The 25,711-nt window shown below is 46.8% G+C and overlaps 2 protein-coding genes across 2 annotated transcripts in view; both read right to left on the bottom strand.

Moving 5' to 3' along the window:
- The window catches only part of LZTR1 (leucine zipper like post translational regulator 1), a 36,735-nt gene extending 28,515 nt beyond the window's left edge, over positions 1–8,220 (bottom strand). The window contains exons 1-9 of the mRNA XM_066565255.1: positions 8,039–8,220; positions 7,904–7,966; positions 7,446–7,502; positions 6,751–6,830; positions 6,293–6,401; positions 4,570–4,653; positions 3,030–3,087; positions 2,342–2,481; positions 1,344–1,545 (exon numbers count right to left, since the gene is read on the bottom strand). Coding sequence (XP_066421352.1) covers positions 1,344–1,545; positions 2,342–2,481; positions 3,030–3,087; positions 4,570–4,653; positions 6,293–6,401; positions 6,751–6,830; positions 7,446–7,502; positions 7,904–7,966; positions 8,039–8,214 — 969 coding nt within the window. The 5' untranslated portion in view covers positions 8,215–8,220. The remainder of the gene's footprint in view (positions 1–1,343; positions 1,546–2,341; positions 2,482–3,029; positions 3,088–4,569; positions 4,654–6,292; positions 6,402–6,750; positions 6,831–7,445; positions 7,503–7,903; positions 7,967–8,038) is intronic.
- Positions 8,221–10,835: 2,615 nt separating this feature from the next.
- IPO9 (importin 9) overlaps positions 10,836–25,711 on the bottom strand; it is a 41,335-nt gene continuing 26,459 nt past the window's right edge. The window contains exons 14-24 of the mRNA XM_066565217.1: positions 25,222–25,381; positions 24,050–24,276; positions 23,701–23,849; positions 22,713–22,841; positions 20,201–20,476; positions 18,455–18,621; positions 16,375–16,508; positions 14,771–14,890; positions 13,809–13,910; positions 12,953–13,029; positions 10,836–12,367 (exon numbers count right to left, since the gene is read on the bottom strand). Of these exons, the coding sequence (XP_066421314.1) occupies positions 12,257–12,367; positions 12,953–13,029; positions 13,809–13,910; positions 14,771–14,890; positions 16,375–16,508; positions 18,455–18,621; positions 20,201–20,476; positions 22,713–22,841; positions 23,701–23,849; positions 24,050–24,276; positions 25,222–25,381 (1,652 nt within the window). The 3' untranslated portion in view covers positions 10,836–12,256. The remainder of the gene's footprint in view (positions 12,368–12,952; positions 13,030–13,808; positions 13,911–14,770; positions 14,891–16,374; positions 16,509–18,454; positions 18,622–20,200; positions 20,477–22,712; positions 22,842–23,700; positions 23,850–24,049; positions 24,277–25,221; positions 25,382–25,711) is intronic.

The raw sequence follows: 25,711 nt of genomic DNA, 5'->3' as shown, positions 1-25,711 counted from the left end.
CAGAACAGGTTCTACACTCCTGAAGACAACCATGGCTTTAATAAGTTGAAGAAGCAGCTTTATTAATTTCATGTGACAATAAACCAGCTTTGTAAAGCATTAAATAGGCTGCTGTGAAATACTTTGGTCAAATAACAGTTCCCAAGGAGGCCCACGTGCACGGTTAATTTTGAGCTCTGTGTGTGTGGGGGATTGTCCAGCTCATCCAATGCTGTGTCTGCAAACACAAACACACCAAACACCCCACACAGCTCTGGGGGTGAGCCCTGTCACACCTGTGCAGGCTCAATCAGTAACTCTGCACCTGATCCCAATTCCTGCAACACTCAGCTGTCTGAAGTGTAACCTCAGGCTGTGTGGCTGTGTGCACAGCACACACACAGAGCATCTCCTCCTGCAGAGCAGCTCATTCCCTACACCACTGTGACAGCAGCTGCACTATCTTAACGTGGCTTAAGGTAAAATCTATTCACATTAATAAACACAATGAATGCTGCTGTTCCAAAGCCAGGAAATACACACACTGGTATGGACTTCAGGGAACAACTGCTTGTGCATTCTGGGATGAAATGATCCTCACTTAGATGACCTGAAATATGCACTGAAATCAGGTGAGCCCTTGGCACTTCCACCTGGAATACAAGCTGACTCCAGAGAGGATCTGTGAGTGTGCTTTGAGAAAAAAACAGACATTTTATTACACAATCACTACCTTGCATGAGTAGCAAGTAGCAAAAGAAACAGATTGAAAATGTTCATCTTTCTTTCTTTTAAATATTGTCTCATTTGGAGTGTTTCCTTAGTATTTGGTGGTCAACAGCCTTTTGATGTCCATGTAAAAACAGAGATTTTTAAATTTGTATCTCTTATTAATGAAAATATGTTAAAACAGCCCTATCTGAGCCTCCATATTACTATTTTCCAGCCACACCTCTATCTAAAATCAGAATTTATAAGATTTTATGCACACGGGCATTACAGTGTCCTTCAAATCAAACCTTGTCTAGTTTTGAATTCTGCTTCAAGAGGATCACACAGCCAACAAAAGAACCACTGGTACACACTGAATTAATTGTTCAGCTTTTGACTGAACAAATGATTGAAACGCATATCAAAGTGTTTCATGGTATTTCTTTAAAACGTGTTAAGAGAAGTTTTAGATGTGTCAACACTGACTAATTTTTAAGGACTGCTACCCACAATATTTGAGCTGATTAACCATCAGTAGTAAGGAGTTGTTCCTATTCAGCTAAAAGCCAATGCTCTTGTCAAAAAGCATCCATGGCAAAGATGAGTCAAAAAAGAAGGAGCACAAAGGAAAAAGCACAAGCTGAAGCTTTTACCTCACTGTCTGGGCTGGGCTGGATGACCTCCCAGGTCTGGGAGTCCACGTCGTAGCAGTGCAGCTCGTTGGGCAGCGTGTTGTCGGCAGCGCCGCCGAACACGTACAGGTGCCGGTCGAAGGCCACCATGGTGTGCCCGTATCGGCGCTGGGGAGGCGGCGGCGAGCCCCGCAGCAGGTGCTCCGTGGGGATCCGGGTCCAGCTGCCACAGCAAACAGCAAACATGGGAGCTTTTTACAGTGCTTTTAAATTTTCTAACTCTGTGCTTCGTTGTTGGGCAAGATGAAACAGGAAAGCCTTATAAATATGATGGTCTGGCAAAAGATTTTGAGAATATGGAAACTACAAATGAGATTGAAATGAAAGCAAGCTTTGAGATCCCTCAGTTACTGAACAACTGGAAAACAATGGTGTGGCCAGCTGAAGGTGATCCCCTTTTGATGGAACAACACCCTCTGCTTGCAGACAGGCCCAAGGGTCAGAGCAGACCCTGCCAGCTTGGCAGAAGGGCCCAAAGAGGAGTTTTTAGGGTTTAAAATGTAACACAGTGTGGTAATGTAATGATTCTTATAGGCTGTATGGAAATGCTGTAGGATTTGTATCTTGTACTAGATTGGTTAGTGAGAATCAGAATATTCAACACAGAAGATTTATTGTATTGTAATGGGAACCTCACTCTCTTACCCTTTTACTCCTTACCCTTTTACTCTCTTGCCCTCTCATCCTCTCTCCCCCTCTCTTCTCTCAGTCCTGCTCCAAGCTGTGGCTGCAGCTCCCAGCAGGGCCCTGCACCCAGGCCCTTTGCAATAACCCACAAGTTCCAGCCCTGGCTGCAGAGATCTCTCCTCTCCATCCATCCCCACCATCCTACCCTGTCACTCCTACACTCATCACCAGGAGACACAGCGTTCTCCCCCAGTGCCCTTGAGTATTACATTTCACAACTCAGGCAGTCAAGGATTTTGTGGATTTTGCACGACTTAACTGTCTACACTTACATCTTTTCCTTGAATTCAAACTGGAAGAGATTATTGGTAATCTTTGCTCCACTCTGGCCAGAGAAAACAAACATCTTGTCTTTGCAAACCGCCACGGGAAAATTACAGCAGGAAGGAGGAATTTCACCACTTTGTTCAATCTGAAATGTAATTAAGTTCAGAATCAGAAATGTATTGTTACAGTGCACAACTCCACATGCTGAGGACACTGCAGGGCCATGGGACACAGGTGCAGCCAGGGTGAGCACATGGCATGGGCCCTGTAAAGCTGGTAATCAACAGGTAATCAACTCCTGCTGTGCTTACATGGCTGATTTTCCCTGGATAAAAAGATTGGGAGGCCATGTTTTGAAAGCTTCCAGTACTGCAAGCATCAGGACTTTGGTCAGCTGGCCAGCAAAGCTCCCAGTCTGTGTCAGTGGTCTGAGTGGGAATGCAGTTCCAGCACAGCAAATCCCCCATGGGAAGTCCAAGTCCAGTTCACAGATTCACAAGCAAAAAAATCACCCTTTCATACACACTTGGTTTTCCAAATACCCAAACCAAATCAAATTTGAACTGCTTCTTTTCACTGTGGAACAAAAACACATTTTGGAGAAAGAGCAGTGCAGTCTAGCATGGGAAATTTAAAATAATTCTGCATCAAAAACCAGAATTTTAGGTGTTAGTTGAAATTAAAGCTTCTTACCTCTTCCCAGCAGGTCAGCTCTCTGTCCTGCAGGCCTATTGTCCACATGTCATTTAATCTGTGCCATAACACAAAAAATGCTCGATTTGAAACAATTCATTTTTGCAACAGTGTTGAGAGGGCAGAAATCCTATTTCATCAACATTCCTTCTGCACAAGAAGAATCTCCTACTTCCACTGACAGAAAAACAATTATTAGAATCCCTTTGTCCTATACCTAAATCTTACAGCCCCACCCCAGCTTGCTTCAGCATCTTTGTAGTTACAAGTATCCTGCAGTTAACAGCTACATACAGCAACTCAGTCTGGAGCTTAAGGATTTGAGCTATTTAATCTTCAGGATTTTTACAAAATACCCCTTTTTACCCTGCTTCTTCTGCTCATCCCTGTTAAGTACTGAGACTGACCACAACAATTATTTACATGGCTGAATCCTTCCTTAAATACAGAAAGGATGAAGCAGGTAACCTGACACATCTGTGACTGTGCTGTTCCTAGAACAAGTTACTCACAGTAACTACAGATGTTTCCTTTGTTCAAATCTGCCTGGAGGCTCGAGTTCCATAAAAAGACATTTTTTTAAAGTATCTGACATATTTAACATAAATTAGACAGCTCCTCTCACCCACTCCTTCCTTACAGCTACCCAAGGCCCAGGGGGACTCCCTAAGCTGGCACTGAACAATCCCACAGTCATGCATCTTATACCAATTCCTCCTCCAGAAATAACAAAGACATCCCATCTGTATTCCTGATTGTCAGCAGCTCTCCTGGAGACTTTGTGGAGCTGGACACAAAGCTTCAGCTCTTTCTGAAGATTCTTCTCAAAAGAGGAGGCAATTCAGTCCTCATTTGTGAAAATCTCCTCACCTCCTCATTTGTGAAAATCTCTGTGTTCTCTCATGATGCAAATACTGCATATCAATATAAATGACTCCTCAAGTTCATCATGACAGAAAAAAAGGGCACGTCCAGAATTGACTGTTCCCTGACAGACCAGCAGCAAATGCAAGGAGCCACTGTGAGACAGAGCACCAGGCTCCCTCTCACATCTCAGCACCACTCCTTTACAGTCTTTCCCCATACAAAATCCCACCTCCCTTCAACCTAAATATTACATATTTCCAGAGATTTCTGAGAAAAAACTGACACATTGCTCTTAGTTCTGTCAGATGATTTCACAGCAAATCCAGGCTTTGCTCTCTAAGCATTCAGCAACATCAGCTGGCCTGTGCTGGGGATCTTTCAAGAAATGTGCATTTGCCAAATTCCAAAGATCATTTTGCAGCCTTACAACCAAGCATGCTGTCAAATTCCACATCCACAGCCACTCTGAGTAACCAGATCTTTAGGCTTTAAGCACACATTCATGTGAACATGAACCAGTGAACTGCAAAAGTGCAATGCTCAACAACAGACTGGGTGTGCAAAGCTCCAGTATTTAAACCTCTTGGAACATGGAAATGTCTCTACAAAGGTGGAAACTGAGGGGCTGGGATTTCCCAAAAGCAGTCAAGGAGAGGGTGCCAGTGCCCCGTACCGTGCGTTGCCATCGTATCCAGCAAAGATCCACAGCTTGTCACTGTACACTGTGGCACCATGAGCTGACCTGGCCACTGGCAACCTGCAAGGAAGAAAATGCAGACAACAATCTTCCCTCTGCAGCTGCAGAGGGGCTGCAGAAGGATCTAAGAGCTAAAATGCACATGTAAAAAGAAGAATAAAGTCCCCTACACAAAGCTGTTTCTGCCATGTGCCTTTCAAACACTGAGTGAGCCTCTGAAGGCATGTATTAGTTTTGCACTCTGCTGTCTTCAATGGAGAGAAACTACCTTAATGTAGACAGGAAAAAAAAAGAAAAAAATCCCACCTAATTCCTTGTCAAGACTCAAATACTCTCAGAGTATTTTGCATAAAGTAGTTAAATAAAGCACCACTGGTAGAGCAAGGTGGCAATCAGCTCTGGCTATGAACATCCCACACGTGTTCCCACAGATTAGGCAGGAGAAACACAGAAACGAGACCAGGAGGGAGCTCAGGATGCTCATTTGGGGTCACTCAGGGTTCTTCCCAAGATGTAGCGCCCACAATGAAAGATCAAACCTATGACTCCTCTTCCACAATCTTTGTTGTCTTAACTAAATCAGCCAGGTTGAACAAACCTGTGATGCCACAAGGCATCTGTTGGCTTGTCTGAGGTCACTGTGTAACATGAACACTAACTCTGGGGAACAACAAGCAAAATGTGAGTTTGTAAACGGAGTAAGAATTGCTCTCCAAAATGTCCCAAGTTACCAGAATTAACCAGAAAGGGAAATTACTAATACAGTCTCTGTTCTGAAATATAATGTGCTCATCAGAGGTGAGCAACTGTAACACAAGAATGGACGGGACATTCCTCATCCCTCTCCACAAATCACAATAACAAATGCTCCCTTCCCTCTCCTCACTGAAATCAGCATTCCAGAAGCTTCAGCCATGTATAAGACTGCAGGTAGAGACACCACACAACCCTTACTGGGGAGTGGTAACCACAGAAATGTTTGGGGCAGAAAGAGGCCTTAAAGCCCATCCAGTCCCACCCCCTGCCATGGCCCAGGTTGCCCAGGTTCCACTAGCCCAGGTTGCTCCAAGCCCCATCCAACCTGGCCTTGGACACTTCCAGGGGTGGGGCAGCCACAGCTGCTCTGGGCACCCTGTGCCAGGGCCTCACCAACCACACAGCCAAGAATTCCTTCCCAATATCCCATCTAACCCTGCTCTGCCAGTATGAGGCCATTCCCCCTTATCCGGTTCAGGCCTTTGTAAAAAACACTAAGAACTGGATCACAATCACTGTCAGAAATGGCATTCTGAAACGTGCACAGACTCAACTTTAGGAAACTGTTAGTGATTTTGATTTTCCTTGAACACTGAATCTCAGGAGCCCTTTTCTTCATAAGGGATCCACAATTTACAAGCTGGTCTTGAAACTGAAACAATTCAGAAAAAAAAAACCAAAACTCCCTTTGCTCCCATTCCTTCTGTCATGGACCTGAAACACGAAGAGGGGATTTTGGACATATTTCCATTATAGTGCATTCTGGAATGGAGGCCTTCCAAAAAAACTCCTGTAGAACCAAAAAAGTTAATTGAGAAAGCAGAGCAGCAGTCATACTGCAGCCCTAACATCAGCACTGTAACTAGGTCTGACTGTGCCATGTGAAATGATGCCAAGCTACCCTGACTCCCCCCAAGCATGAGGCAATGATACCAGCTCTTACCTTCCCTCAGTCTTCCACTCTGTCCACTGCCCGGTTGCAAACTTATACTCAAAGAGGTCATTTTTATTCTTCAGGTTAGAATTGGAATAGATATCTCCAGTATAACCACCTGGACAACAAGAATTCCATTAGACTCCCAGGCAATGGAGCACACACGCTCCCAGGCGTTGCATTAGGAGAAACTTCAGATTGCATAAAATGTTTGGCTAATGGACTACTACAGAAGGAGACTTCTCTTTCACTCCTTCTTCTAAAGAATCATTATGATAATGAGCTTCAAGTTGTCTTTAAACAAAACAGCACCATCTTTCCAAATTAAAGTTGAAATCATAGCCATGAAAAATACTGGATTTGCTACTGGATGAGATCTTTGACACCTCCTAAAGATCCCTCACTCTTTTTCCAAACCAGTAGAGCAGCACATCCACCACTTGCAGTACGACCTGCTGCTGCCTTACCAAAAACGAACATGCTGCTCCCATAGACCACGGCGGAGTGGTGGTACCGTGGTGCCGGCGGCGTCCCCGTCGTGAAAGCCCTGCACGGGTTACAACAGCAGCAGTCAAACACTTTGGTTGTACCTTGGGTACCCAGAGCTACTGCGCAGACTCAGAAAAGAAACAACTGTTAGAAGTTATTCTTTTGTTCCCCAGTGTTTCCCTGGTTTTGGATAGTTGATTGCACTAAGATTTTATGGAACAGCAATATAGTATAGATGGTTACAAACATGCTGCTCCTGAAATCTATTTGGCAGAGCTGCAAAGTGAGACACAGGTGAGATAAGACAGACTGCCTACTGCAGAGCAAAGGAGCCAAGAAAGGTGTGAGGACCCCTGGCACCTTCCCTGGCCCACGGGGTGCAGCACACCCTGTCCCTCTGCCCTCCCACAGGCCGCAGGAACAGAGCTGACTCTGGTCCTCTCCCTCGGCGCGCCGCCCGGCCTCCCCTCGGGCAGGATCGATAAGCCAGATGGCCCAGCACACAGCAGGCCGGCAGGGAGCAGCTGTGACAGTGCTGGGCGGAGGTGACACTTCCTCTCGGGTACTCAAGTAGTGCCACAAACTTCTACACCCAGCCCGAGGTGCTGACGGAAGCTGCGGCATGTCCCGGCCCTGCCAGCGACCAGGGATGGCGAGGGGCCGCGCTGCCCACCTGCACCACGAGCAGTCCTTCACGTCGAAGCGCAGCAGATCGTTCAGCATCGTCTTCCTGCGGGGAGGGACGGGAGAAGCGACTGAGCCAGGCCGGGGGTGGGACAGGGGCGGCCACGGACCCTCAGCCCATCTCCCCTCACACCCACCTCCCCTCATATCCCGTAGCCCCCACACCCATCTCCCCTCACACCCACCTCCCCTCATACTCACCTACCCTCACACTTCGTTCCCCTCACGCCCATCTCCCCTCACGCCCACCTCCCCTCACATCCCGTACCCCCCACACCCACCTCCCCTCACACCCACCTCCCCTCACATCCCATACCCCCCACACCCATCTCCCCTCACACCCACCTACCCTCACACTTCGTTCCCCTCACGCCCATTTCCCCTCACGCTCACCTCCCCTCACACTCATCTCCCCTCAACAACCCCGGCGTTCCCGGCTCCCCTTACCCGTTGTCCCCACCGAACACGTAGATCGCATCCCGATAAGCCACCACAGTGTGTTTGCTGCGCCTGCGGGCGGCATGGACAGGTCAGCGGCGCCGGGAGCCCCCCTCCAACCATCCCGTCCGCTCCCTAGCTCACCGGGCCCCCACGAACTCATCGCAGGGTGGGAGGCGGCGCCAGCGGTGCACGGTCTCGAAGGGCCCGAAGTTGAGGGTGAGATACTCGACACTGTCCGAGCAGCTGTGGTCGAAGTCCACGCTCGGGGCCACCTTCGAGCGCCCCGCGCCACCCGCCGGGGCCGCGGCCGCCGCCATGGCCCACGCCTGGCCCCTGGACTACAGCTCCCAGCGTGCCCCGCCACGCGCGCCCGCTTTCCGGCGCGCTGCGGTCCAGCCGTCAGACCACAACTCCCGGCGTACATCGCGTCCGAGGCGCCGGCCTTGCAGCCGCCAACCCCTGGACTACAGCCCCCAGCATGCACCGCTAGACGGGAGCGGGGGCCGAACGCCACTGGGGAGCCCGAAGTGCCGCGTTCGAGGCCGGGCCGGTACCGGCGCTGCCCGGGTAAAGACGGGGAAGCCAGGCAGGATGCTACATTACTAGGGTTATTTGTTCATTCAAAAACAGAACAGTATTGATGAATATGCATAAAGTCTCATTCCAGGGTCCGAGCTGGGCGGATGGCTGGTCAAACGCGGTCCGTGGGGTCGGAGCTGCGCTGCTCCCCTCAGGGAGCGAACACGGCCCGTTCATCCCCACAGAGTCCTGAGCGGGATATGTGTGCCAGGCACCAAGGCAGCAGTGGATGTGCCCTCGGCTGTGCAGTCCCCCACAGCCCATCCTTGGCTTTTCCTTAGTTTCTGTTTCCTAACATGGTGCCAGTCACCTCTATGACTGTTAGTTTAGTTTCTTCGCAACAGCAGACAAAACAAGCGGTGCTGCACCTCAAAACCAGAGCTCAGATGCTGCTTCACAGAATCCAGCAGTTTCCATCCTGAGCAATTGCTGTGTGACTGGTCTGAGGGTTTTTTGGCACAATTCCTGCAGCAAACACAATCCTTGTATAAAGACACACCACAGAGCGAACCTTCAGAATTTTATTAGGAAAGATGACAGTGGTTAAGCAGAAAAGCAGCGTAGTCATGACCATCAGCAGGACTTTGCTGAGGTCCTTCAAACCATCTCCCTCGTGCACTCTCAGATCCTCTCCAGCCTCTTCCTAGGGATTGCTTGAGTCAGAGTATTTCTTGCCCAGACCACCCTGCACATGGTGAGGGTGCTGGCAATAGCTGCTGCACAACCACACCATCCCTGTGCCAATCCTGTCCCTCAGGCTGGTCCCAGGCTCCAGCTGCCATGCAGCAGCACCCTGCCCAGCCAGCTCAGGCTGTATCCGAGCTGAGGATGAAAGAGGGAGAGTGCAGAGCACCAGTTCAGCCAAGAAGAACAACCTTCCCACTTCTGAAGCAATCTGTAAGGGACACAGAGCCTTTTTTTTGTCCATCTGTGCTGTGGGAAACTCAGGTAAGTGAATCTTTACACAAAGAGACAATGCCACTTATCCCCCCATCCTTCCCTTCTCACACTCCTTGAAAAAGCACTGATAACTGCAAATCAAAGCTGGTTTTGCCCAAAACACAGATGAGCTCCAGCAGGAACATGGCACTGACCCATCCATCTTTTGGCACTTACAATGACACAGACACCTTTAGATGTTTCAGTTCAGTGTCAGTACTAATGTCAGCCTCATTTTTCATGGACTTGTTTCAATCCACCCTCTGACCTGGCTAAAGCCCCCCTGAGGTACAGGATTCCAGCTCCCACTGGAGCACACATGAACCCCAGCAGCACCTCTGTGAGCCCAGGCTAAGCAGCCTTCAGCTCAGTGTGCTGATTGCTCCTGACACCCTGAACACACCTCGATGCTTCCACACATTTGGCATCCACTTTTGTCCAAGTATGGATGGCTGGGTTTGTGCCTTTGTTGCTGACACACAGCAAAGAAAGCTGGTCCTGCCTCTTCCCAGAGCTGGGACCAATTCCTGTAAGGACACTCCTGATCCTTCTGGAACAGCCATGTGCACACACCACTGTGGCCATCAGCTTCTTGGTAGGTTTTCAAAACTGCACTGTTTGGTTTAACTTGTTGGCCCTTTCAGTGGAAGCTGAGAGGCAAAGGCCTCAGAACAAAACTCCTACTGGACTGTTATGAGTAGAAAAGTTGTCCATTTTTTTAAAGGTTGCAGAGCTCACAAGTTAAACCAATTGCTGCCAAGTTGGAGTTCTATTTGTTGTTAATAATTTCATGTTGTAATCCCCTGTTGTTAAGTTTTCCTTCAATTACCTGTTCTTGATAGTTAGAAATCCCCCTTTGTCGAGTATCACCCTGCTGCTCCCTGGAAGATGGCACTCAGGACTGTGAGGAGGTGACATTGGAGTTGGCAAGCAAATGAGGAAACCCCTCAGCAAATCTAGCTGGAAAAACCACTAAAAACAACGAGCCACCATGGAATTAAGAGATCAAAGTGATGTCTAGACATGAAGAACAGAATCCAGTATCTGCTGAGACCCTTTTTACCTCTCACCCTAACCTAAAACATGTCAGCTAGACAGAGGACCCCGAATGTCAGACTGAAAAACTGGGAATCTCCTGATGCTCTCGTGAGGATGGAAGCCCCAGCTCTGCCCACAGACCAGTGGATAAAGCTGCACTTTTCCTCCTCCTCTGTGCCACTCCTGGAACAGCAGCAGCGTGAGCGCGACCCATCGGTTCTTCGCACCCGAGCTGATTTTTAATAAAGGCATTAAAAGGAAAAAGATCTCCTGCCCTATTTATTTCATGGACTGTATGACAGGAGGGTCAGGGCACCCCTTTTGTTACATGTTCTTATAGACCAGAGAATCCCCAGGGAAGAAAGACACTGAGACTCAATGGTGTGGGAAGAGCTTGTACCTTATTAGACACATAAAAATCAGGCTTCAGACTCTGCATCTTATAGAGTTAGTTAGGCACTCAAAGAATTGAGAATGGCTCAGAGGAGTCTGCAGGGGATGGGGGGGTTCCCCCCTGGCACAAGGTGAGACCAGTGAGAGACAGAAGCACTCCAGGTTATGGGGGTTTTGATACAGTGTCTAAGCAAATGATTCCACAAAGGAACAGCAAGTGCCTTTCTTAAAAGGAAACTGTAATGGCTCAGCCCATTTTAAGCAGCAGATACACACAGCACAGGACTCCCTTTCTGTCCAGGTGGCTCCCATGAAACACCCAAACATCCTCTGGCAGCACATACAGAACGTGTGCTAAAGAGAAATATGTCTTTATAAAAAGTGACTTCAGGAAACAAGCACAAGTTCCTTTTAAATCTGTTTTATAAGAAGGATACCAATGTACATTTTAATAGTTTTATTTCATTTTCCCTGAAAGGGAACCAAAGGCAGAGAGGTGTTGTGAGATACATCACACTGTTCTCATGGGGAAATCAATTTGCAAATGTTACTTTACCACTCTATAAAAATACACACAGGAGTGTGAAAAAAGCAAAGTAGTTCAGAGTGGCTGTCATGGAGCAAATCTGTTAAATACAATCAGTTCTTTTTTTTCCCCTAAAAACTGTGGCTCCTTGTGTTCCAGAAAACCAGTCTTTCATAGCCACATGCCACAGGAACAGAAATGTAAGTGATGGCTTCCTCTGAGCATGTGCACACACAAGTGTTAGTGAAGAACTGCTCCCATGGGAGATGTGAGCAACAGAGCCCCATCCACACCAGGAAAGAAGAAACGCACTCAGGTTCATTGTCTCAGCTTCCCCTCCAAACTCCTGTGAACTGGCTCCATCCCACCCAGGCAGCTCTGAAAAGAGTCTGTGGTTCTAAAAAAGAAGTCAAGTCACGTTGTAGGATCAAGATATTTACCCTGTGTCAGGTGAGGAGGAACAACAGCCAAGAGGAACAACCTTCCCACTTCTCAGGCAATCCGTAAGTGACCCGGGTCCTTTCTCTGTCCAACTGTGCTGTGGGAAACTAAAAGTGCCTCTTCACAGGTAGAGACAGTTTCCTTTTAAAAATATTAAGGACACATTATTTTTTATCTTTAAGAACTTCCTGGAAAGTTACTGTGGAAAATGAAAGTGCTCCTGTGGTGAGACCAATGTGCAATGTCCTTGCTGCTTTCTCAGGATTCCTCTCCTTAGCATCCTTAGATGTGCATTAAGATGAGGCTCAAAACAAGGAGGCCATTGTCGACCTGAAACAAGGCAGGCAGACACTGGAAGATGTTTTATGTCCTATCATAAAACGTGGAATTAGCCAAAAATAACCTATTGTTCAGATCTGGCAGGTGTGGTCTCTGGAGTGGCTCTATATCCCGATGGCCTGCAGCACTCGCTTCTCGTTGTCGTTGAGGTGGTCAGAGAACATGGCATAGCAGGGCTGCTGTGCAAACTGGCACAGGAAGTCGGTCAGATAGGCCTGGGAGGGACAGAAACACCCTGTGAGCACCACCCTCCTGGGAAATCCTGCTGCTTCCACCTGGCAGGACACATAGCCCAGCCAAGTAACACCCTTGGGAACAGAAAGGAGCGTGCAGGAGGAGGAGTGGAATCAGAGAGAAGGGTTGGAGAAGAGGAAAAGGGTGGGAGCAGAGGGAAGGGCCCATCAACAGCTGCAGGTGGTGGGAAAAGCAGGAGCAAATGGTAACACAGGGGCTGACTGGGTGGGAGCATCTCCAAATGGAGTATGAAATTTTGTCAGGTTCACTCTCCAACCTACTCCTGACTGTGCAGCTCACAGGTAGAAAAGTCTCATCTCCCTCTGTTCAAAGAGTTTTGTTCATTCACATTTCCACATTATAGATATTAATGATAAGGAAAAGTAGCTCCAGAAGTTCTTGGGACACCTGGCCCTTTCAAAGTAATTTCAATTAACAGAGTGCCTTCTGGATGACAGTAACTGGTGTTTCCAGTGCTTACCTATTTGTTAAAGTACAACATCAAAAAATTAAAGTTTATAGAGAATGATTGGAATCTGATAAAACCCCTCATTCTAAAGCATCACCTGGAGATCTATTTGGTAAAGAGGGTCCTTTAATGCATCTGGATCATCCTCTTCATCATCTTCATAGTAATCTTCATCTGTCAGAGGCAAATCAGCAGGTTTTAACATCAAAAAGAGCAGAGTATCTCAGGAAATTTTCTATTAAGCTACTGAAGGATCCAAAAGTAAATAGTTTCAGCACTGCTGGGAAAGAGAAAATTGTATCCAGAATATTCTCCTTTAGGTGATGTGATAGAAACCACTGAAGCCCAGAAGCAGGGCCAGTGGAGGCTCGAGTGACACACAAGTGAGCCAAGCACACAAGGGACACTCCCAGGCAGGTTTGGCAATTCCAGGCACCAGGATCTTCTGCCTTAATCCCATGTGAGGGTGACACTTTGCCAGTTCTGAGCTAAAGTGAGCAGCATCCCTCACTGTTTCCCTGTAAAGTTCTCCCTTCTGAGGCTACATGAACCTGAGGGATGATGCCCCCACTCATCTCTTCATGCAGCACTTGCTCCTCAAGGTCTCTCCACAAACGAGCTCACCCATCCCTAGGACACCACCACGCTGAGGTCACACCTACACCTTGAGCAGCAATTTTCTCTTTAGAAGAAATACCTGCAGGAACCTCCCAGGTGTGAAGCCTGTGCAGTATGTGAACTCCCAGGTGATGTTATTTATAAGGCAGCAATTTAATCCCCATGTTGCTCAAAGCCATGGCTTCTCCAGAAAGTCCTTATTCACAATCCCAGAGCAGAATTCCTTCCCCATGCCTGCAGCCTTTGTTCTGCTGCTGGCAAGGGAAGGAAACTTTGACTAGGATGTCACCTACTTGATTACTGCTTTGAAGAAGGACTTTCAAGCTGTTACTCACCATACTTGTTTGTGGAAAGAATATCTGACAAGAACTGTCCTGCTAAGCCTTCATCTTCATCCTCATCTTCTTCCTGATCCTCCCACATATCATTTGAATCATCTGTTTAGAAAAAGAAAGTTCTAGAAATGATCCAAATCCAAGAGGTCCAAGAGGTTTGTGATCACTCTATAGGGGACTGGAGTTTGTAGGCAAACACAACTCTGCCTGTGTGGGTGGATGAAGAGAAACACCTACAATCCTCCTTATCCTTCTGGAATGGTTCCAGAGCTGGAGCCAAGCAAAAGGCAACACCAAGAACAGATACTAGAAGTAGGAAGAAAGGCAAACCAGATACACCATGAAAGGGTAATTTTATTTGCACATGGTCAGATCCCAAAAGAATTTTTAGGTCTAAGGATACACAACACTGACTGATCTTATTCTCCCATTTTATTTATTTTTACCTGGAAGAGATTGGTAGCACTTAAATACAGCACAGGGAAGGAAGAGATGTTGTCCTAATGATGAACTGCACAACAAAACAAGAGATCTGGAGAGGGACTTTGACAAAGAGGAATGGCTTCCCACTGCCAGAGGGCAGGGTTAGATGGGATATTGGGGAGGAATTGTTCCCTGTGAGGGTGGAGAGGCCCTGGCACAGGTGCCCAGAGCAGCTGTGGCTGTCCCTGGATCCCTGGGAGTGTCCACAGCCAGGCTGGACAGGGCTTGGAGCAGCCTGGGATAGTGGAAGGTGTCCCTGCCATGGCAGGGGGTGGAACAGGATGAGCTTTAAGGTCCTTTCCAACCCAAACCAGCCTGGGATTCTGTGATTCTATGAACTTACCCCTCTGGACCACTATTCAAGCCTTTGCAGGATACATGCTTTACTGTCACAAAGTTCCTATACCAGAAATTCTTCTCAAGAGAAGATCAAGTAGCTTTAAGCCATGCAAAGTGTAAAAGCAAACCCAGTATTTTACCTTGGCTCCAATCTGCAGTTGTCTGTCTAGATGCATTTGCTTCCATGGCATTAGAGAGTTCATTTATTATTAATTTTAAGATTTTTACTAACAAAGGAATGTTTGTCCAGCGCTCAGGATCTGTAAGAGAAAAAAACCCACATATTTATGTTGCTTTTAATTAAAAGTTATAAAACAGGCCCTTTTTTGTTGAGGTGGGGTTTTTTATTAGGGAGGCTGGGAGAGAAAACCAAATGACAAAAAAAACCCCCAAGCTTCTTTCCATATACCCTCAGAGCTACATTCCCAAAGATCTCAATGCAGTATCAACCTTGCATGTTCTGAGTGAGGAGGAGGGGCAGGGGGAAAATCTTCACAGCTCAATGAACGTGCGACTCTGCTCCTGCAGGCTGCTTAAGAGAGTCAGCTGGAGCCAACCTTTCCTTCCTGAAGTCCAATTGCACATCCACCAATGCTTTCATGTCAATGAGCAGTGCATGCTCCCAGGCATGGCTCTGCCCCTTCTGAGGCCCTGTAAGCTCCAACTTTTCCTTACTAGTGTTCCTGCAGGGCTCAAGTATTCCACAGGGACAGCCAGACAGTATATTTGCCCTTAACTACAAAACTAAAGATCCTATCAAATAAAATCTGGGAGCATTAGTTTTAGCTCTCACTAATGCCAGTATTAATCCTTGTTTAACTCAAATGCTGGCAGTTGCAATTTTTCTCTCTGACCTTCATTGGTTTGGTTTTTTTAAGCCAAGATTAATCAGGTAGCAAGTGATTTGTGACTACCACTCACCTCATAAAATCCCTAGTGCTTGCCCCTATTCATCTCCTTAGCTGTGACCTTAGTCCTTCACTGCATCACTGCAGATCCCAGGTCCATGGCAGCTCAAGGAGCACTGACTGTCTGGAGAGGCTCCCAGTTTGGATCTGTACAGCCTCCACATCCCATGCCACCACTGGGCACACAGGAGCTCTAGCACAGCCAGTGGCACAACCAAGGTCTGACTGATGGCTGAGCAGCCCCTGAGTGTCCTCCCCCTGGAGCTCAGTCCTCAGGAAAAACTGCCCAGGGCTCTGCACTAATTTAAAAGATTAATCTCAACAGCAACCTCCAGTCAAAGACCTTGGGTTCAACCTATTAAAAATAAGACAAGTCTTATGCAGGAGACTGGTCAAGTTTCCTTAAAAGAAATCTCTAACTTGTTGAATCATTGCTTTTTGTGAATGAGTCCCATTGAAAAAGACACCCCTTTGTTTTAAACCTCTGCATGCACTAAAGACACTTTCAGAGAAGCTACCAGGCATCCAGAAATATCAATTCTGTCTCATGATGCAAAACAACAGTGAAGAACTCCCCATCCCATAATTACCTCATCTAGTTATATTAAATCAGACATCAGGAGTCCTCCAAACCAGTCTCTGGCAGAATTAAGGTAAATAGATACAGGTATATTAAGTACCTGATGTATGAATTAGCTCTGAAAACCAACACATGCCTTCTGCAGGAGCTATCTCCCACAGCTCTGTGTGACCTGCCAGACCTATCTATTTAAGACCTTTCACAGCATCTACTTACAGAAAAAAGCCCTGTTAAACACAGCAGAATGATTACTCACTTTTGGCCGACTTGGATCGTGTCCGAATTCCCTCATCCATATTGAATATTTCTTCTCCCTTCACCCTGATGTCCTGGAGTCTCTTGTCATCTGTGTTGATGCCATACTGCAGGAGTTTGCACAGTGCTACAGAGCTGGGAGCAGAGAATAGGAAAATTAGAGATCAGAATTTCCCTGAACTGTCTGGTTTTCACAGCCCCTCTCTAACAAGGAACACAGCCCAGAGCAGACACCCCAATGCCCTCTCTTCTGCATCTTTGCCAAGAACAAGCATGACAGAATTTCTGTTTTATGTCAGCATCTGAAACTGGACTCGGCTCCTGACCTGCACAGCAAGCTGGGCACTGCTCAAGCTTTGGATTTAGCACCAGCAGCAGTCCAGACATCCATCCACACACACATTAAAGGTTCTTCCAGGTCAGAAGGGCCACCAGGTTAAACGAGCCCCTCCAGCACCATGTGCACATGAGGGTGGAATTAAGAGAAAAGCAGTGGCAGCAAAGCAGTAATTTGGCTGATCTGTAGCAATGATCTGCCCCCTTTCTCCAGTCTCAGTCCTCATTTTCACTTCTGGTCCTTCACAGCTCTGCCACACTCAGACCTTCCAGCTTGCTCCTCCCCTTTACATGTTCTTCCCATCTCTGATCTCACATTTCCACTCCACACTTCAAACCTTCTCCAGCTCCACACTGTTTTCAAGCACACTGAGGATGATGCTGACTACAGGTCAAGGTTGACAATCTATGCTTGGCACCCCCAAATCTCTCTCCCTCCTGCCTCCACAAATCTCAAACTGAAGTTTTGGAGTTCTGTGGAACTCTTTTTGTGCTTTCACTTCTCACCCTCTCTCTCTCCCACACTATGGCTCTCACTTCTGCTGGTTTGGACCCAGGTCTTACCTGCTGCCTCAAGCTGCCCAAAGTTTTCCCATCATTTCATCAAAACCCCACAGCCACTTCTTCAACCTGCCCCCAGTGGCTGGGACTGTGCACACAGGAGGTGTCAGCTGCCTTCAGGGCCCTTCTATTAACCCTGCTCCTCAGAGCAGGCCCTGCTTTTCCTCAGGACACAGAAACTCCAAGCATTTACTAATGAGGTAAATGTCACCACAACCAACCAAGTCCAAGTGTTTAATACAGTGTGGAGCCCTGTTACATCACCTGTACACAAACATTTCTCATTTTGGACAACACAGCTCTAAGCAATCACCTTTAACCTTGTTCTCCTGGTCAGCCTTGGCTTTTCCCTGTGCCATAAGCCTCAAGAGATGCTGCTGACAGGCCTGCACTGTCAAAATGTGGATAAACCTCCAGGCTTAGGTATGAAACCACCAAAATGTGACCAAAAAGAGCACTGGATCCCCAAATCTGCTCCTTGTCCTTCAGGATTATTCACTAATTTCCATTTTGAACCTGCTTTTTCTCATTATTTATTTCACAGGCTATTTGACAGCCCATAACAATGACATAACAACACGCACTAATAAGTGACTTAACACACCCTAAGAGTGGTCTGTGAGGCTTCATGATTCCAGAAAAATCTAATACAGCAGCTGTGACAAAATTTAAATGAATACAGAGCATCCCATGCTTTGGAATACAGCACTCAGTCTCCAACAGAACACAAACATGCCCCCACAGCAAAAGGGAGAGAACACTGTTGCAATTGATTTCTCGATCAACTTTTAAAAGATCAATAAATCCACAAGAAATCACCAAATTCTCTTAGGAATCCCTCTACAACACTCCAGAAATCTGCAGTACTCTACAAAGGCAATTCCATGTGTGGAAGTTCTTCTCATCTCATTCACAGAAATTCAATCCCAAAAGCAGCCCCGTATTTGCAGGAGCCATCCCCTTCCCCCCTCGTGTCTGTTCCACCACAGGAGCACCAGGAGCACTGCTGGGAAGATCAGAGCTTGCTCCAGTTAGCACAGCTCTCCTGAGCACAGCTGACAGTGCAGGGAGTTCTGCCCAATGCTGGCACCCACTGCTCCCACGTGAGCCAGCTCCCCTTCCCTGCACCCAGCACTCAGAGGCAGAGGATAAGGGCAGCTAACAGGAAGATCTGTGGCTCCCACCTGACTTTGCCTTCATACTGCCCATAGAAGAGGTGCTGCCTGCTCATCCACTCGGCCATCACAAACTCCAAGGCAGGCTTGCCAGTGGGGCCAGGCAGGCTGCACAGGAATTCCAGGAGGGGCTCCAGTTGTGAGTGAACCAAGTGAGCAAACACCATGATCAGGGACTGCAGGAGGAGAAAGGCAATGTTAGTTGTACATAATTTAATAGCTGGAAATGTTTTATCAAATATTGAAGGAGCTGGAGTGAAGCTGAAGCTCCCTGCAGGAGTGAAGGCTGTGCTTACCAAACCCAGGAGAAAGAGAAAGTACAACCAGCTGCAAAACACTGTGCTCCAAATGCAGGAAATAAACACCAGCACATCATCACTCAGCAGCACCTTCCCAATTCTGAATGCATTTTGAACATGATTTTAGGGAAAGAACTACAACTTTTGAAAAGGTTTCATTACAACATGCAGTTTTTGACTCCTAAAGACCAGGGCAGAACTCACTTGCTGTGTATGTCTAAATGTCAGCCTCCCAGCCTGAGGCATCTCTGTAGCCCTCCTCAGGAAAAAGCTGCCATCTCCAGAGGACCATCTTCCAGGCTAACACAGGGAAGAGATCCAGCACTGCAAAATGCTTGGCTACAAGGGCTGCAGGGGACTGCTTCAGATTTAAACTTCTGGATCTTTTAAATCCAAAACCAAACGAAGTGAGAGCCATTCCAAACAATTATCATCAGTATATCCAGGGGTAAAAAATCCTAAAGCAGGTGAGATCTGCTGACATTGAAATGGCAATTGTGGTACCACAGGCTGGCTTGAGAAATGTATATTCAAAAATCAGATAAATAAGATAAAATTGTTAGAGCAGAGTGAAGCTCAGCTGAGTGCTGCACTGGGGGCAGAGATGGGATCTTGCTCAGCAGTGCCAGCAAAATGTCTTCCCCCAGCTGCTACCAAGGAACCAGGGCAGTCAGCATGAGCTGTTTTACATTGAGGGCACAGACAAAAAAAGAGGAGAGAGAATGAAGACCACTGGGAAAAAAATCACTCCAGAAAACTGTGTCACTACAAGTAGGTCAAGGCTAGAAGAGATGGTGATGCTCTTTAGTGGGCTCACTCAGGCCAACTATGTCTCCCATCCACCAAAAGCTCATCTTGTCTCAAGTCCCAGGCATCTATCCATGGTATACAGAACAAATCCACTCAAAACCACATACAGCCTTTGCCATAACGTCCCTACTGAGGCCACTCCTACCCCTCCAAAGAGGGCTTGCAAGTACAAGGGCATGAGGGACTACTGAAGGTACATTACAGCTTATCCAGGAGAATCTTGCTTACCACGTAACCTGACCAAAAAATTTTGGACCTGAGGAAGTGCGTGGAGCTGTGTCACAGGAGGGTCAGGTTGGGTATCAGGAAGTTTCTTGTCCCAGAGTGGTCAGGCACTGAACAGGCCCCCAGGGAATGATCACACCCCCAAGGCTGCCAGAGCTCAAGGAGTGTTAGGACAGAGTGAGATTGTTGAGGTGTCCTATGCAGGGGCAGGAGCTGGACTTAATGATTCTTTTGGGTCCCTTCTAAATCAGGAAGTTCCATTATTCTCTGATCAGAGTAGGCATTTTCCTGACTATTTCAACAGGATACACAGACCCACCAATTGCATGAGCCGTAAATAAACAGGCATGAAATGAAAGAAAATGATGAGTTTCTTCTCCTGGTGCTTCTCCCCACTCTCCTGGGTGCCAAACCTGCTCACCTGCATCACACTAAGCGTCTCTGCTTGCTGCATTTTACTCAGGATGGCTCTCAGGATCTGGTCCAGATTCTCTCCCAGCTCACTCCCGGCTTTTGAAATTAAAGTGGAGACCAGTCTGCCCACAAAGGCAGCGGTGAACTCCGAGGTCCGTGGGTCCAGGAGCTGGCTCACCACCTGCATGACGTACCAGAGCCCGTTGTGGCCCTGCTCGTCGTGCCACTGCGCGATCTGCTCCAGCGCCACCGACACGTACGCGCGCAGGCACTCGCCGCCGTTCTAGGGACAAGAATGGGCAGGGTGTCGGGGAAGGTGAAACAGGAAAGCCTTATCAATATGATTGTCTGGCAAAAGATTTTGAGAATATGGAAACTACAAATGAGATTGAAATGAAAGCAAGCTTTGAGATCCCTCAGTTACTGAACAACTGGAAAACAATGGTGTGGCCAGCTGAAGGTGATCCCCTTTTGATGGAACAACACCCTCTGCTTGCAGACAGGCCCAAGGGTCAGAGCAGACCCTGCCAGCTTGGCAGAAGGGGCCCAAAGAGGAGTTTGTAGGGTTTAAAATGTAACAGAGTATGGTAATGTAATGATTCTTACAGGCTGTATGGAAATGCTATAGGATTTGTATCTTGTACTAGATTGGTTAGTGAGAATCAGAATATTCAACACAGAAGAAGATTTATGGTATTGTAACAGGAACCTCACTCTCTTACCCTTTTACTCTCTTACCTTTTTACTCCCTTACTCTCTTACCCTCTCATCCTCTCTCCCCCTCTCTTCTCTCAGTCCTGCTCCAGCTGTGGCTGGCAGCTCCCAGCAGGGCCCTGCACCCAGGCCCTTTGCAATAACCCACAAGTTCCAAGCCCTGGCCTCAGAGATCTCTCCTCTCCATCCGTCCTGACCATCCTACCCCTGATGCTCCTACATAAGGGAGTGGGCATGTGGCATTCACACACTCTTTGAACATAACTCTCTCTCTCCCAGGATTTTTCCTGGAGAAGTAAAGAGAGAAGAAGAGAAAGCAATTCTTATTTCTACTTGCTGCTCCTGTTGTTTTTGTACCTGTGGACTGTGTTAGGAAGATTGTTTACCTGAAGGGATTTGTCAATTGGATTCTGCTGAGGATTGTTTTGTTTCCTTGGCCAGTTGGGTCAAAGCTGTGTCCTGGCTGTCTCAGACAGTCACAGGTTTTTCTTTAGTATTCTTTAGTGTCTTTTGTGTAGTATCTTTTTAGTATCTCTTTAGTATAATTATAATATAGTATTAATATAATACAGTATCATTTTAATAAAGCAATTGTTCAGCCTTTTGAATCATGGAGTCATTCCCAGACATTGGGGTCACCCTGCATTCAATATGGGCAGGCAGGGGAGACATGCCCTTCACCATCCCAGAACCTCCCTGAACCATGATGAAAACAAGGGGAAAACTGGTGGCACCTGTGAAAGATTTACAGGTTAGTTCTACAGACTCCAGCTTATTAACACATACACTACTCCTCACTGCCCAATCAGCAGCAATCAAGATAACTAATAAATACAACAACCTCAAGTAGCTGCAGTTTTGTGACCATCTTGGTATCTGAAGAAATTCAAAGAGTTTTTAACAAGTGAGAGGTGAAGACAGAAAAGTCTGACATGAACAAAACACAACTCAGCAGTTAAGCTGCAGTCCTTTTGAATTCTTCTAAGCACAAAGATCCAGCAAAGCAACCAATGTGCAGGTCTACAATTTCTTCCTGCTGGTCTCTCACCTATTCTTACTGGTTTGTTGTTTAGGCAAAGACCACGTTGCCATGGTCTGTATTCACATGGCAAAGAGTAGCTGCCACTATGGAACTCCTTACATAAGGAATGAAACCACCCTTGTTATTCATATGCCAGTTAGGAGCTGGAATGGAAAGGCTTCCTGCACTTCTAGCCTCTGATGCTTTTTCCTTCTTGCCAAATACTCCAAAGACATCAGGCCATAGCCAAGCCTGCAAGCACAGCTCAGGCAGTGCTGATGCTGGAGATGATTCCCTGCTTTCCCTCCATCCCATACCTGGCTCAATCAAAAAGAAGTTTGCCTTCCCCTTCCCTCATAAATGAGTACAGAAAGCTGCTAGAGTAGGAGGGCTAGGAGGGTTTTTGCTGTCCTGTGCCTGTGATTGTTGCTGAAGAGAGCCCCTGCCATTACCAGGTGTGATAAATGTTATGGGGGCAGAAAAGCATTACAATTTGCTTGGTTGTTTGGTTTTGGCTTTTTTTTTTTTGTGTTGTTGGGCTTTGGTTGGTAGGTTTTTTTAACATGGTCCGGTGCACTAAAATAGAAAAAAACATCCAGGCTGCTGCCTTTCTCACTGTAATTCTCCACATTCAGTAATAATCAGGAGAAGTCACTGCAGGCCCTGAACAACAGGACTTTCATGGTAAACTGGAGGTGACAGAGGCTCTGAGGGGCTGCTGATACAGCCCTGCAATCCTCCCCCTCCCCAAGTGTCACCAGCCTCCCCCTCCCCACAGCAGTACCTGCATAGTAGCATTGTCATCTGTGTTCAGGCTGCACTGTGCCACTGCAGGGAATGCCTGGCAGATGAGGAGCTGGGACAGAGGGGGCTTTGTATTCCTCACAACTGTGGTCAGTATATCAATAGAGGTCTGAAAGGAAAGCACAAACTGTCACAGCAGCAGCCACAGAACTTGAAGTCAGCACTACCCACCCCTGCTGCAAACATCAAAGGTGTGAACTGCAGGGATGTGGCCACTGCTGCAATCACACCCTGAACTCACAGTCTAGAATCATTTTTAAATGCAAGGACCCTGGAGTCACACACCCAAGCATCACTGCTGTGAGCTGCAGAAGTTCCCAAGACAGTGCCCACATCAAGAGCAGTGTCACCACTCAAACAGGGCAAACAGATGCATGCTAATCAGAACAGCCAGAGAACTGCTCTAGCAGACTTGTTCCATTTTGATTATATTGATTTAAATTTATCTTAATTACCCATAAGCAATTATTACAGTCACACTAATTAAGAGATTATATGCATATTGATACGGATGTTTATGGATTTAATTCCATACAACCATTCTACACAGTCAATGCTCCATCTTTTATTAAGGCACCTGTATAATTTATCTCAAATTCACACATATGTGATGCATAAATCAGAAAAAGCCTTAGGAAGAAATGCAAGGAAAAAGTTGTGTAGTCTGCTGGGAGAAGAGGCTGTTTCTGCTGAAAGATGGCAATGTCACAGCAAAATGACTGGGGATGATTGATAGTGTGGAGACTGGAAGAAGGCCAGAGGAGCAGTTTAAAGCAAACTTTTGGAAGCATCTTCCTGCACCTGCAGTTTGCTTCCTCCACAGAGAAACCTTCCCCAGTGACTGAGGCCACTGCTCCAAAGCATGCCCACAGCAGCCTTTCTGCCCTTTGCAGAGCAGCCACCCCAGGTGTTACAGAACAGGAACATCTCCAGCCCAGGCCATGCCCCAGCATGTAAGAAGCACTTACTGCACACAGCCCTGCTGGGATCTTGTCAGCTGGGGCCTGCATGATGCTGACAAGGGTTGGGATCAGCCTCATCTGCATTGGACCCTGGCAGGCTTCTATTTGAGCTAGCTCCTTAAAAATATCCTGGGCAAGAGAAGCAACAACAGGATCTGGAGAGAGAAAGCATCATTTACTAAAACACACACACACACATCTCAATCTTTGCCACCACGATTTTGGCTGGGCAAGGCAGCAAGTTTCCCCTCTACCACAGGAATCAGTGTTCATTCAATGACCACTGATTAAGTTTTCAGCTGCAGGATTCAACAGCAAAACCAAGTGTGCTTTGGGATGTAGGTGGAATGCATACCGTTACTGTACTTGAGGAATATTGCAATGGTGAAGGGGCAGATCTTGTTCTCCATGCTGGCTGTAAAAGCTGCATCCACCGTGCACACGATGCACAGTGTCTCCATCACCAGGTTCAGCACCTCGGAGCTGAACTGAGTTGCCAAGTGGATCAGGCCATCCAGAATGCTGGGAAGGAAAGGCTGCAACACGTGGGTGCTCTCAGAGATCTTCAGCTGGTCACAGTAGCTAGACAAGAAATGTGTGATACAAAAATACATTCCTAATTTATTGAAGTATCTTAAATATATTCCATTCTGGATAATACATAAGGGGTTCTTCCATCCTGTCCATTCTTATTCCTTAAGTTCACTCCTCTAGGACTTCTCTCCTTCAGTTGACTACTGCTTGACCTCCCAGCAGCTCAGCAGGAAGGAGGAAAGCTCTCACCAGAAATCTTCCCTCCACATTGCACACAAAGCAGAGCTGAGCTGAGTGATGTTAGAAGCTTCTACTGCCCCTCAGTGACAGATCTCTCCTAAGAACTGCCCATTGATGGAGAAAAGGAAAAAAGGCCAGGACAGACACTGCTTACAAAGTGTTTTGTTACCATGTTCTACAAGTGAGCTGGGGTGTGATAAAGCAATTTCAGGAATAACTAAGTCATAAATCTCTGACTTTATTTACTCATTAACATTTCAGTGCAAATAAGACAAGGTGCTCTGTTTGGAAGTGGTGAACAGTTAGGTTTTAGCAGATTTTTTTGTGACTATTTTTTTGATTTTACACTAATGTTCATCAAGTAGAGCAGACCTTCCTTCTGACAAAAATGGGTAAGAAAATCAAACCCCAAACACTCCTTATTGCTGTGATTGGCTCCATAGGCCTGGATGATGTCAGTCACCTTTATGGCCTAACAGGAATAATCTGGGTTTCATCCCTGTGCTTTCCAACACTCCCTAGTGCTGCTCCTCCCTGTGACCATATCCATCACAACACTTTACTGTAGCCAACCTTGAATCTCAATTCCACATTCCTTACTAGAGTTATTCTATTTTGAACCTGTTTGCATACACTTTTTAAGCTGACATCTATTTCATTCAAAGCAAAACCTCCCACAGCCCAGACAGAAATGCCACTTTAAGAAACCAGTATATCAGTGTGATTTACATCCCTGTCCCAGGGTTTGCTTACCCCCAGATGGCTCTGACTGCAGAGATCCTGACAGAGGGGGGCTGGGTTTCATGCAATCCACTGACAGTGGCTTGCAGGAACTGCTGGATGAGCTCTGGTGACATGGCCACGGTGAAACGGCTGGCGGCCCACAGGGCCCGGCCCAGGAGGAAAGGAGACACTGCAGCAAAACAAAATACCTCAGTTGTTTCAGATTAAACTTTGTGAGTTTAAAATCACAGCTGCTTCCATCCATTATTTAAAATCTTGTCATCCCAATAGGAAAACACTGAAATGTGACACACAAGACAAGTGTGCAAGCATGCAAAGAATTTTTGTTCACGGGCAGAATCTGGTTTATTTTCTTAGTTATTTCAAAGAGTAATTCCTCATTTATTAAAAAACCTCCTCCCTTCAACTATTTACACTTGAATTTGTTCATCACTGAATAAAAGCAAAGGAAGAGAACAGAGGCTTTGCCATCAATTCCCATTTATTCAGCTCAATATTC

This window comes from Molothrus aeneus, chromosome 24, assembly GCF_037042795.1.
Source record: "Molothrus aeneus isolate 106 chromosome 24, BPBGC_Maene_1.0, whole genome shotgun sequence".
NCBI classification, from domain to species: domain Eukaryota; kingdom Metazoa; phylum Chordata; class Aves; order Passeriformes; family Icteridae; genus Molothrus; species Molothrus aeneus.
This window is presented reverse-complemented; position numbering and strand designations above follow the sequence as displayed.